This window comes from Notolabrus celidotus, chromosome 12 (genome assembly GCF_009762535.1).
Source record: "Notolabrus celidotus isolate fNotCel1 chromosome 12, fNotCel1.pri, whole genome shotgun sequence".
NCBI classification, from domain to species: domain Eukaryota; kingdom Metazoa; phylum Chordata; class Actinopteri; order Labriformes; family Labridae; genus Notolabrus; species Notolabrus celidotus.
Window position 1 is genome coordinate 27,236,554 of NC_048283.1, and position 13,988 is coordinate 27,250,541.

The window sequence follows — 13,988 nt, forward strand, 5'->3', positions numbered from 1 at the left end:
ACACACTGCTGCTTCATCACTTGAGGTTCACTCATAGGACCCTTCCATCTGTGTCAGCCTGCCTTGGGTGTGTTGGGAGGTGTCTCAGGAGAGGTATGACACACACACATGCACACACATGAACACACACACATGCACAAGCTCTCAGGAGTAAAGGTTGTGTGAGACAAGGTGACACCACGTCTCTCTGATACCTGGTTTCTGTCAGAGCACAGTGACATCTGGTCACCTTTGACTGGAGACACACACGCACTTGCACGCACACCCCTTCACACACATATGTAAAAACATACTGCAGATGAGCATGCACAAACCTGACAGATCCGCCCACACACACACAAAGAGTCAAATGTGAACAGGAGATCAAGTGTATGCACACACATGTACATAAATGCAGAAACATGCACACATCCAGATCACACATTCCTTTCTAATTTAAGAGGTTCTACAATGCTGTGTGGCAGGGTGTAGTAGTCTCTGTGGTGACCAGTCACCTGCACTGGCAGAGAGCAAGGTGTCTCACACTGTGGCACTGTAGCACCTTTCACATTGAAGGTCAGATGGCAAGTGTCATAAGTGCTTCAATATGAATGTGCCACAGGAGGTGGGTATAGTGCTGTTAACTCCCAGGATGACAGTGAGAGTATTATCCCTCTGTCAGAGACCTCAGCCCTTCACAGCTCGCTGCAGCTGCTCATTAAATGTCCCTGTGTCACTCTGTACATTCAAAACTTATGACAGGAGTCTCAGGTATTCATACATTCAATTAAATGATACTTAAATGGAATGGAGCGTTAAATATGATTACAGTTTGCTTCATACTTTTCATCATAAATACTGGAGATTCGGACTGCAAGGTGGTGCAGTGGGTAACGCTGTTGCCTCACAGCGAGAACGTTCCTGGTTCCAGTCCCTGGGCGGGCAAGTGCCTTTCTGTGTGGAGTTTGCATGTTCTCCCCATGCAAGCGTGGGTTCTCTCCAGGTACTCCGGCTTCCTCCCACAGTTCAGAAACATGCTCATCAAGTTAATTGGTCTCTCTAAATTGCTCGTAGGTGTGAGTATGTGCTTGAATGGTTGTCTGTCTTTCCATGTTTGCCCTGTGATAGGTTGGCGACCTGTCCAGGGAGTACCCTGCCTTCCGCCCGAAGTCAGCTGGGATTGGCTCCAGCCCCCCTTGACCAAGATAATGGATGGATAATGGAGATTCAAACAATGTCATTAAACACTGTAAATTCTAACACAAAACAATGAAAAAAACATACATTTAACAAAAATGAAATAATTATGTCTTTCAATAAATACAGCTCTTTATGATTTAACTTGATAAGGCAATCTGAGTATTTCAAATATTGGTAATATTGTGAAGATGCTCTCAATATGCTGCATTTAACATGTCATATATATATTTCCAATGTTTCATCTCCTTATATAGAGACAAAAGTAATAATAGTATCTAAAGACATATGCCTCTGAACTGTGTCGCTATGCAACAAGTACATTTTTGGCCAAGATGCTGCAAGAAATGAAAACCAATTAAGCAAACACTTAAATTACGTGCAGATCCTTTGATGCTGAAATTAAACTTTTGGCCGTGAGAAGATTAAGTCCTTATATTTTCTGTAATGCACGTGTTCTCTCAAAAAGCCAATTTGTCTGATATCGTATGACCTCATCACTCTGTGCAAATATCAAAAATATGTGTAAATGAAGTGATCCTTCATATTGGTTTGTCACACATTTACCTGATGAATTAGTGTGTGTGTGTGTGTGTGTGTGTGTGTGTGTGTGTGTGTGTGTGAGTGTGTGTGAGTGTGTGTGTGTGTGTGTTGCTCATAGTCTACATAGGTAGTTTAGCCCCGCTGTGTTTGCTCTCCCCTACAGAGACAACCTTGAAATGCGACAGATGTTCACATTCACCCTGCTGAACTTGACAAATCAAAGCCAGCCCACTAATAATGAGCTCTTGTCAGTTGAGAAAGAGGAGAGACTGTGTGGGTAAAGAAAGTACATATACACACATACACACATATACAACACCAATCATTAACAGGTAAGCTGGGGTCACACTTTGCAGCTGCTCCTTCTGGATAAGATAAGACTTTGACTACTGAGAGTGTGTGTGTCTTTATGTCTGTATCATTGTCTGTATCTGTGCCTGAAAACACCTGTTCAAACAAAGCTTTAGAAGTACGACTGAATAAATACATTTCATACATACAGTAACCAACCATCTGCCTGTTACGGCGTCGTAAAAGACTGTGTTGTGAACACTGACTTTGATGACAGTGAAGGTATAATAAATCAAAGAGCTGCATTGTACATACTGTAGTGGAGTGATGCATGCTGGGGCCCTTATTGTCATTTGGCCTCATAATGTTTTCAGAGTTTCTTTTTTACTTGCCAGAGCTTGTTTGAAGTTCTGGTGATTCACATCCCAACACAGAAGGAGAAACACAGGGAGGTGTGTTGGAGGGTTACCTAATAGTCTAGTTTATAATGTTAGTCTCAGTGTTTTGTATCAACCTAGTAACAGTAGCTTACTTTTTCTTGCATTGTATGAAGTGCAAACAAGCAGCAACCTCATAGGCTGAAAATGCCAACGCAGGAGGCCCTAAAACTGCAGTTCTTTGAGTGTCCACTTGAAGCTGGCTCCTGAAGCCGGTTAATCTCAAAAGAGTCTTGTGTAAAAAATACCAGAACAAAACAAATTGAATCCCTGAACTTGACTTATCATCCAAGCTTGTGTTGTCGCTGTCCTGGAGACTTGTTCATGCAAATATGGGACAAATAACATGGCTTGCAGTTAATTGTACAAACAAACCATCCAAGAAGTCCTAGCTTATTGGCAGGTATTGGTTATTGGCTCACAAAGTTACCTTGTTCATGTTGTTAAAGCACTGCTAGCTCTCCCTCCAGAGATTTGTGCGAGCAAGCAGGGAATCACTGCTTTCCACAAGCTTTCCACAAACTCTCCAAACTCCAGCCAGCTAACATCACAATAACAATCTTATTCTATGAAAAACACTATAGCTAACCAGGTAACTGAATTAGCCATGGGCACACACTGTTTAACCTTGATAGCATGACCTTCGCTCTTCTCCAGCTCCACCCTTCATCCAAATAAGACTCAAAGAAATCAACATGTTGGGGCACAAATGGCAACCTGAAGGCCAGATGACAAACCGATGACTGCTCTGATGTGAATACGTCCAGAAAACAGTTTGTGGACAACATAGACACCTTTAATGCACACAAGCCCGTTCTTTATTATTCTTCTCCTGCTACATTTTTTTCTTTTCATTATAATTTCTTTAACCAAAAGACGTCACTTATTGTACAGAAGCCAGTAATTCATCACAGCTGTCATATATGAATGCTTTCTCTTTCTGCTGATTAAATCCCTACACAGCCTCTGAAGGATGCAGGTATGTGGTCCATCTGTAGTATCAAATTTGAGTGGTGTGCATTTTCAAAGTGTGATTATACACACCAAATCCACTGGTTATCTTGATTAACTCTTACGCAACCACATCAAGCTGTTGCAAAATAACCGTGCAGATTTCTATGTTTATCGATGTGTAAGTGACTGTATATCTTCCACACAGCCTGGCAGATTATACATGAGAAATAATGAGGTGTTAGAGATGGTGACAGAATGCATGGGGATGGAGTTTGTTCAGATCCATAAGATAGAAAAAAATCTGAAACAAACTTAATTATAATACTTTGCAACAGTCCAAAGCTACTGAGAACCACTCTGGCATGACAATAAGTTAGCAATAGATGACTGATGCAAATCAGGTCAGCCTGTAGCTGGGATGAATAGAATGATGCCAGAGAGCTAAAAGGTCCATTATTTTTCATTAGAGATGCAGATAGGAAAGCAAAGATCTCGTTTTTGTCTGAGTAAAACTCTTTGTTTTTAGCTATGCCTTGTGAAAGGTTGACTCGTCTAGATCAGCATCTTTTGTAATGGATCAGTACTAAATGATTCAAGTTCTAACAGGCTAAACTTTAAGCAGGGTTTATAACAGCTGGTCAATGTACAGTTCCATCAATATTTAATATGGGAAGATTTTAACTTTTCATGAAACTGACTTGGTGTGCTTTGAGAGTGGGAGGCTGACCATATGGTGTCAGTGCTCTGAATAACAGATGACCTCAGATCAGATTTATCTTGAGAGAGTGAGACGGGTAGAGAGAAGACAGAGAGATGAGGGAGCTTTGGCAACACTGTTCATCTAACATTCATGCCAATAAAACACAGTGAGCTAAACTGAAGAGAAGAGAGGGAGAGGGAGAGAGAGAGCTGGGAGAATGAAAAACGGAGGCAGGGATAGAGAAGAGAATGAGAAGCTAGACAGAAGAGAGAGAGAGTGCAGAGAGGGGGCGAGACTTCCTGATACCCTGCAGTCTGTAGAAAGACAGAGACCAAGTTATATACCAAAATAAAACTCACATACTCAGAGTTTGACACACTCTCAGACCAAAACAAAATTCAATATTTACTTCAGGCAAGGCAAGAAAATATGCCAGAGCATGTCACAGCCTCTGGGAAGACAAGTGGAACAACATGAAACTGTGCTGAGCTCCTTCAAAATATGGCTCCTCTTTACTATATGAAGATCACTTTTCATATAGAGTACTCACCAGTGTTATTACATTTAAGGAAACACATTCCCTGTCTCATGATTTTTTTCTTTATTCTTTAGTCATGTGTGAAATAGCTCTTTTATTTTGGTTAAAGTAAGTTGTAGTAAACATTCATCATTTTGCAAAACATTTTTTAGTTTCACTTTCTCACATTAACTGTTTAAAATATGCTTTGGGCAGAATTTCACTAATTATGGTCATTTTAATTAAGCACATTTGAATTCAGGAGTAAGAGAGCACAAAAAGTAGTTATTAAAGTGAAGCACGGGGGTGGGGAATTAGTCGAGAGGGCGAGAGTTAGAGAAAGAAAGAGAGAGTGAGGACAGACAATGAAAAGGAGAAGGGGGGCTGAGCAAGAGCCACCCAAAAGAACACCTGTTGAGATTAGGGTTGGCACGCGACCCACTCCAACTCGCGTGGCAGCTGCACCTCACTGGAACAATGGCAGTAAAAGAGAGAGACAGAGAAAGCGGGAGGAAAGTTTGAATGCACTACTTATCCTTTCAGGTCATGTGTGTGCGTGTTTGTGTGTGTGTGTGGCATACTAATGCAAACAGAGAGAGAGGGAGGGACGGAGAGCCAGAGAGAAAGAGAGACAGAGGAGTGTGAGCAGCCAAGAAAAAGGACGTGTGTATTCAAGTTAACTATGGCCTAAAAGTAGGTGAAAGGTCTTATTTATCTTTGGGTTGTAGAACAGAGTAGAAAAGTGGAGTAGAAAAAAGGACACCTGCTCAAGGTAGTGAATAAGGTGTTGGCTTAAAAAGGCTGCCAGCTGTCACTCCAGGTGCACTGAGAGAGAGAGAGAGAGAGAGAGAGAGAGAGAGAGAGAGAGAGAGAGAGAGAGAGAGAGAGAGAGAGAGAGAGAGAGAGAAGAAGGGACTATTTTGGACATTTGTTTGAGATCAAATGAGCCATAACTTACCCTTTCCAGGCGTATTTACTATAAATAAATATCTTTAAATGGAAAATTGAAGGAGAAGTTCTGTTCCATCAAGGCAAAGCTGTTTCTGTAATACAGACTTTTTTTGCTTCAACATTCCTCTGCAGTTTCTTATTAAAGTGGCATTGAGAAGCACTGCGAGTTTATGAGTTAACATTCTTATTTCCATTGCAGTTCTGCTCCATGAACACACAAATTGGAGCCCAATTACCCGTTGCTTTACTTGGATGCACTGCAGATATGAGGCCATATTGAATATAATTGTACCCAGTGAAATGCATCCAGTAACGTTGGTTACGATTCTTTCATACTAATTTCCCAGCGGTGATTGAGTCACCTCTGACTCTCCTTTCATTTAGATACAGAGCATCTGACCATCTCTCTTTCTATTACACACATACTTCACTCTATTACAGACCTACTTTCATTTCTTATTCATATGGCACTTCCATGGGCAGAGGCATGCTCCCTTTGATGCTGAAATTATTAGAGGCAATATATTTTAAACTGAGATGATTTTTGCAAACTACAAATTGATTTTATTTCCTTATTTCCTCTCACTGCCTGTTCTGCACGACAGTCATGGCATTCACACCTTGCTTTAGCACACACCTTCTCTCACATACCAAAAACACATGCATACTGCACCACAGCATCGCTTACATGCCTCTCTGTCGCACCGAGACATTATGTAATTCACCCCTGGTAACTGTTCTGGATGCTCGCTCTGACCCTGCCTAAATTCTCTGCAACACAGCCGGGCTGATTGCTCTCTGGCTCTGCGACGCCATCTAGCGATGATCCAACACCACTCTGCAGTCCTGCTCCTACAGCATGTGTCTGCCTAGCTCTCCTCAAACATGCTGTCATATTTTTTACCATGCTACCGATTTCAAAGGGGAGTAGGCTTCTCATTATTCTGGGGTTCAAACTGGAATCGAGGTAACATAACTTGGTATCGAGTACTGTCTGCTGTGAGTTTGTTACTGTTACCACTAAATACAAATAGAATTAGAGTAATAAGATTATGAGAGCTCTCACAAAATAAAACTTGATATTTTGCACGTGGTTGCGTTACATTACAAACAAACCAATAATTCAGCGCATGGTTGTGTTTCGCAGCTTTTATCATGTTTGTAGTAATAATATCATAAATATGGTTAATTTTTTGTTGTACGTGCGTAAAAGCGCAGTGCCATGCGCTTTTCTGTCACCTAGTCTCGTCTTATTTGTGACACTCCACGGAAAACTGCACTCGATGTCAGTTTAAAGGTGTGCGGATGTGTGTGTGTGTGTGCTGGCGCAGGCGGTTTGCACACACCGCCGCCTGCTTCTTTGCCTCCTCGCCTTTCTCTGTCTGGTGTGCTCGAGAGCGGTTGGTTCGATGTGTGTTATGTGACAAAAGACCGCCCAACCCCGCCTCAGAGGGAGGGAGGGAGAGAGGGAGAGGGAGAGGGAGGGAGAGAGGGGGGGAGAGAGAGAGAGAGGGGGAGAGGGAGAGAGAGGGGGGGGGGGCGAGAGAGAGAGAGAGAGAGAGAGAGAGAGGTGAAAGCGCAGAGCATATACAGCTTGGCTTGAAGTCTTTTCTCACACCAGCTTAACGATCATGATGTGTCCAAGAGACATTTCCCTGTTTGTGAAGCGCTGGGTGAGAAAGGCTCAACTGTTGAGCGTGCTCTTATTTAATGACGTGTCCGTGATACATGACCTCGGTCACCGATCACCAGTAAGCAAATAAGTATTAATAAGTAATGATGAAAAACAAGTATTGAGAATATAAATATTGAATTTATATAAGATATGTTTTTCTAAATTATACCAATATATGAGGAAAAACATTAATTTGCTTCAACCTATGAATTCATTGTCCACCACATCTTGGATAGATTGTAAACATTAGGTAACATGTTACTACTTCACCTGCACTGCACTTGCAGTGTTCAGTCTTTGTGTGTTTTCTATAACAGGTGCTCATCATTCAGATGGCACTGTGTACTAGTGTAAAAAATGTAGGTTTATTGAAGGGACTATCTTCCTTTTATCCAAAACTAGCTAGACAGCATGGGTACACACTGTACTCTGTCAAAGTTTCCATATGGTAAAGTATACTTACCTTCCTATAGCTATATGTTAATGGTATACACATGGGCTGGTGGTAAGCGAGTAGAAACGGGGGTTCCATAACATAAGCCAGTGTCTCTTTAAAAAAATTGAAGTTTCTTGTTGTATTCTGGAATGAGGTCAGACACGAGGCTCCTCATTGCACGCGCTGATTATTATTAGATTCCATTTTTGACCAATCAGCATCGAGGGGCGTGATTTTGGCACAGAAGCAGCGTAGCGACAGCGTCTGATTGGTGGATTTTTATCGCCGTTGTATCTGGGAAGGGATAAATGCAAGCAAGGGGGGCCGGGACTGGAGGGCTGCTTGAAACTCGACTGCAGACTTACAGATGGAAGGCGGACAGTGTAACTCGCTCTAGGTTTCTTTTTTTACCCTTCCCAGCATGCATGGCTTTTGTTTCTAGGAGAGGGGACAGAGCTGATGCAGAGAAAAGCACTTACCTTACACACTGTACTTGGGAGCCCTTTGTAAGAGCCCGAGTGCGCAGTGTGGCACTCAGTCTGCGTTCTGCAGCTGCATAGACTATGTTCAGTCAGCACACGGCTGAATTGATTTTATAACACAGAAGGAAGAGACTCAGAGAGACAGATAACAGAGTACTCAGTGGAGAGTAGGCTGTACTGTCTGTGCTGTTTGAACACCTCCAGATCCTGGAAATTAACCTTTTTCTCACACATCCAGCCTTTTTTAAGGCTACACTGGACTGAACTGTTACTGAGTTTACTTTACATCTCAGGAGTGAATTATCTCTCGCGCTTTTTACCCAGCTCCAAGTGAGGAGAAAAAGAGCTGAGTCTGCTTTAAAGTGAATCAGAGGACCAAGCAGAGAGGGAGAGAGCAAGAGCAAGCACACCGCTCTCCCTCTGTGTGTACAACCAGGCAGCATGGTGCAGAAAATGAGCCACACAGAAAGCACAGCCGAGGCGCTGTCCTTTTTTGCCGGGGATTCAAGCTCCGACTCTGGGGCGTGCATGGACCTGGACCCAGCCGCCTCGCCTCTCTCCCCCGGCTCCACGGCTTCCTCCACGGCCGGGGACAAGCTTGGAGAGAACCCGGCATGGTGTAAAACTCCCAGCGGCCACATCAAGAGACCCATGAATGCGTTCATGGTGTGGTCCCAGATAGAGAGGAGGAAGATCATGGAGCAGTCTCCGGACATGCACAATGCTGAGATCTCCAAGAGGCTGGGGAAGCGGTGGAAGCTGCTCAGAGACAGCGACAAGATCCCCTTCATCAGGGAGGCGGAGCGGCTCAGGCTCAAGCACATGGCGGACTATCCCGACTACAAGTACCGGCCGAGGAAGAAGGTAAAATCAAGCGCCTCCAAGCCCGGCAGCGGCGCAGACAAGGCAGAGAAACTCAACAGTAGCTCTAACAACACCAGCACTAAGTCATCCTCATCTTCGAGGAAGAGTGGATCCAAATCACCCAGCAGCAGCAGACCCCACAAATCACTTTTCGGGAGCAGCAGCAGTAGCACCAAAGCATCACCGTTTGCCTCTGAGCACCCTTCAGAGCACCATCACAACTCTCTCTACAAGTCCAAATCAGTCTCCTCAGCAGCCAAGCAGATACCGGAGGGCAAGAAACCTCGGCGGGTCTACGTGTTCGGGAGCAGCGGGGCCAGCCTGAGCGTCAGCCCCGCGTCCTCCGTTGTAGTCCCCGCCAGCCCGACCCTGAGCAGCTCAGCGGAATCCAGCGACCCGCTCAGCCTGTATGAAGACGCGGCCAGCGGCAGGGAGGAGGGGGCCGCCTCCCCCGGCAGCAGCGGCAGCCTGGGCGGGTCTTCGGAGCGACATGGCGGGCACACATACAGCAGTCGGCGGGCTTCCTCCCCTACTCCCTCCGGCTCACACTCCTCTGCCTCGTCCCACTCCTCCTCCTCCTCTTCCTCGGAGGATGAGGAGTTCGAGGACGACTTGCTCGACATCAACCCGAGCCCCAGCTTTGACAGCATGTCGCTGGGGAGCTTTGGGTCCTCGGTGCTGGACAGGGACTTAGATTTGAACTTTGAGTCCGGGTCCGGGGGGTCGCACTTCGAGTTCCCCGACTACTGCACGCCCGAAGTAAGCGAGATGATCTCCGGGGACTGGCTGGAGTCCACCATCTCCAACCTGGTGTTCACGTACTGAGTGAAGCAAAACAGGCGACAGGTAGCAAAAAATATGAGCAGAAGCAGGAGATCCTAGTAGGCGTCAGTGGGTGTAATAGTTTGTGTTTTACCACACCAGACTAGTAAAAGCCCACTGAGACTAGCCCCTGACCCCTCTCGTCCTTTTAGGCACGAGCTGCAAATCGTTGGAAAGCCAAACTTTAAAGCGCTGACTTGGTTTTTGCGCTTTTCCTCGGATGTGGACTGAGGGACTTTGGTTGGAGGGAGCGCAAAGGAGAGGGAGAGAGAAGGAGAGACGGTTTCCTGACAGAGGAACAAACACTCAGTCCTGAACTGTTTTTGAACTGAAAAACTTAACTGTGATTGATTTGCACGTTACGCGGTCCGCCGTTCACTTAATCAATGTTGTTGCTGATTTAAAAAAAGGGACATTTTACAACTTTTTACCGATCGCCAAGTGAACTTCACCACTAAAAAGGTACAGAAATAGGACTGTCGTGCGACATTTTTTATTGTGGTGTGTCACCGAGAGGGATTTTTAATGAAACCGAGGTGGGTTGATGTTTTTTAAAAGTCGAATATTTTCTCAAAAGCAAAAAACATGTTACGCATGATAGCCTACTTTGTTCCTATCTTGTGCTGAGATTTTCTGTGAGACTGTCGAGCAGTTTAAAACTAGTATTAGGGTTATTTAAATGGATAGGTGGCGCTCGCTTTCGGTTCTTCTCTTTTTAAAAAAGGACATTGAAATAATCACCAGCTGTTGTAATTTTTCAAACTTCAGGACTCAAACGCAACTTCAAATCTGTGCTGAACTTTATACACGTGTTCTCTTCGATTCAGGACCAAAAGTCTTTAATTTCAGATGATAGCTATAGAGAAATCCTCACCGATGTTTTTCATCCTCTGAGCTTTTGTTTTGTACATGTATCCAGATGCCATTTTATATGGGATGTTGTAGGTATTTATACTGGGCCAAGCATTTTTGACTTGATCATTTTTTATTTCTTGTATACATGATCTAGTCCTGTTTTCTTTTCTTACACGGTTGTTCGTCAGTATGTCTGTGTCTGTCACATTTCCTTCTCAGGCGAAGGGCTAGAGTTTTAAAAACACAACTTTTGATTTCATTTTATATTTAAATGTACACACTTTTTGGACACTTAAAAGAGAGGAAACAGTTTGATTATTTTCTCAGTGTATTTTTGTACAAATCTATATAGAAAATGGGGGAGTCAACAATCGGTGTGTGTAGCCTACAAATACAGCTGTATGGGATTTCCTAATTTTTAGTACCCAGGCAGGCTGGTTTTTATGCTGCCTTCAAGTGCTCATGAAAAACTCGTATTCATGATTTTTTTTAAAGACTGTTCAAATGCTTTTGTAAGGACAGCCAGCAAAACAGACCTTGTATCACTGTGGTGCCTATTACTTAGTTTCAGAAATTAAAGGCATCAAGCTATTTTGCTGGAGAGCCTGAGCAGAGAAGAAAATATGAATCAGGGATGTAAATTGTGTGTTTAATCACTAATTTGGCTCACTTTATTTGACTTAAACCAGCAAATACTGACGGGACCTCTTTGATGTCCAATCCCTGAACATCCTGATTGATCAGTGCAGGCAAGAGATACTTAACCACAGAGTTAGAAGGATGCAATTACGATTTTCCGACAGCACTTGAAAGCAACACCAGTCTTTGTATCAGCCTACCTTCTACGTTTACAGTGCCAGTCTGCAGGCTCCTTAAAGACACAGGAATGCATTATTTCTACGGCTCTTCCTGTGGACCATGTGGGTTAAACAGCATCACTGTCTCAAGCAGCCACCTGCATTTTCATTACCCTTCAGACATCTTGCCTATGACAACAACTGAGGAGATTGTAGCTTTAAATTTGACTTATTTCTTGATGTTCTCATTAACTGATGTCAAATTTGCCAATCAACCACTGGATGGAACAGGCTAACAATACAGCAAGCAAACAACAAGGATGATAACATCAAGCATATTCAAATTTCTGACTTGAGTTCCGCAACACCTACTTGTACTGCGTTTCTCATTGTATTTGAATATATAATCTTTTCTACTTGTCAGCTAACTATTAGCTAATAATTGTTTTAGTATCTTTATGGCATGGTGAATAGCATTTGTATTTCAGATTCAGGTTACTAGCTGTTGTGTTTTTCAGAAAAAATGAAAAAATGAGGAAAAACGATAAAACGTGAACTCGATCTTTGTATATTTGACTGTATCATAAAGCAAAAAGATTGTGTGTTTATGTACGTTGTTGCTATCGAAGACAGGCACTGTCTAGAACTGCTATCTTTTACACATCCTTACTTACATTTAAGGTGGTCAGTTCAGGACTCTTTTTTTATATATATATGAAAGCATTTTTAAATATATTGACTTTATTTTTCATCCATCCTGTGCAATATGCTGTGTAGAATTATCATTTTATTGTCTTTAATCATGCCATAAACAAAGGAGCCCCCCTTTGTTTGAGACTCAGAGAAAGGGGGGTGAAACTCATGCCAGCTAAATTGTGTCCATTCACTGCCTGTCAGATTGTTGATATAAACTTGTGTACAGACTTTTTCAAGGAAGGAAATAAATATCAGCTGGAACTGAAACTCTGCAACTCTCTTCTTCATTCTTCAACTTTTGGTCTCACTTCATATGTCAGCTCTATGAAAGAGGTTCAACTTTTATTAATTCATGCCAGATTCCATAATATTGAACTCTGAATCACTTTTGTGCATTGATTAGCACAAGTCCTTTGCCATAACTCTCTTAAAAAGGTATGCATGCAGTCAGAATGCAAATCAAGAAAACAAGCACAACAATCCCTACTCGTGAAATTGAAATTAAAAGTTCATATTTCTAGTATTCATGTGTGGCTCTGCCCACACTTACACCTCAAGAAACAAGCATTCAGAAGACATCACATTAAATGAGTCTTATCCATGTTTACACATCTATCTTGATCACTGTCCTCTACTTTTAATATAAAAGGGCCTCAGATCTCCTACAAAGCTTTGTAAAGCTCACCACTGAGCCAGAAAAGACACACGTTTTTTTACCCTGTTCCAGTCCAATGGGCAGGTCTGACTGTGTAAGAGTCTTACAGCAGGTTCCTTCTCTCTATAGACTTGAGATGGACTCTATTCTGTAAAGCCTTTGGGAAGCTTATACAACTCCACAGTGGAGCCTCGAAATAGATGCATTTATATGGACTCAGACAGAAAAAAATCAATACGATTATTTTAACCCTATAGTGACACATATTTTTTCATTTTAAGCCCCCATAAGGCTTAAGTCTACATCATACATTCCAAATGTGTCTTAGCAGAAGGAGTGTTGCTCTGAGACCTTGATGCCCCAGACTGATGATTTAATGCCCTCACGACGTGACATAGTCGACATTTACACGGCTTCTATGGATGTGACTTTATGGTGTGGTGCACTTTTTTACATCAGGGTGAAACCACATGAAAAGCTTAATGAATCTGTTTAAACAGCCATGAAACATTAATTTGTGGCCTTTACGGGCTAGGAAGCAAATGCATTATGCATAACATAAAACCAGTTTGATGCTGTGTGTCATCAGCAAACAGGTTAATGCCATTTATAGGACACAGGCTGTAATCCAAACAGCACAGCATCACAATTTTTAACCTGTACACCAGATTATCTTTATACAGTTAATTAACCTGCACCTGAGATCATCTCTTGGTTTGATACAGAATACCTCCAAACTATCCACACAAACCTTTACAAACACAAGCTACATAATAGATACAGAATGGATGCACAGGGGCTTCATCCTTGTTCAGAAGATGATGTAGTGTAGAGCATCTGCTGATAAAATAAAGATGCAGCGCCTGCACCCTCTGTCACCCCCCCTCCAGTCAATTTCCATACAGTCATGTGAAGCCTCTAATCCAACATGAAAAAGCTCACCTATACTGACCAGATGAAGCTTCACAGCAGGGGGCTACCGTTGACATATCAATACATAACACAGGCAGTGTAGAGGTCTTATCACACAGACTATGACGTGATGGAGGTGAGCAGTTCAGCATCTCATGACTAACAGCACTGTGTCTTTACTAATGTGCTTCCTGAGTAGCCAATTATGTTTGCAGCTTAGGTTTG

General features: G+C 42.9%; 1 protein-coding gene across 1 annotated transcript; it reads left to right on the plus strand.

The window, feature by feature from the left end:
- Positions 1-8,020: 8,020 nt before the first annotated feature.
- On the plus strand, positions 8,021-12,463 carry sox4b (SRY-box transcription factor 4b). The gene has a single exon (XM_034697734.1). The coding sequence runs from the start codon at positions 8,604-8,606 to the stop codon at positions 9,849-9,851; it is 1,248 nt and encodes a 415-aa protein (XP_034553625.1). The 5' UTR covers positions 8,021-8,603; the 3' UTR covers positions 9,852-12,463.
- The last annotated feature ends 1,525 nt before the right edge of the window (positions 12,464-13,988 follow it).

Excerpts from the sequence above, each read along its gene's own strand:
- sox4b (XM_034697734.1), top strand. The coding sequence starts at position 8,604 with ATGGTGCAGAAAATGAGCCACACAGAAAGCACAGCCGAGGCGCTGTCC.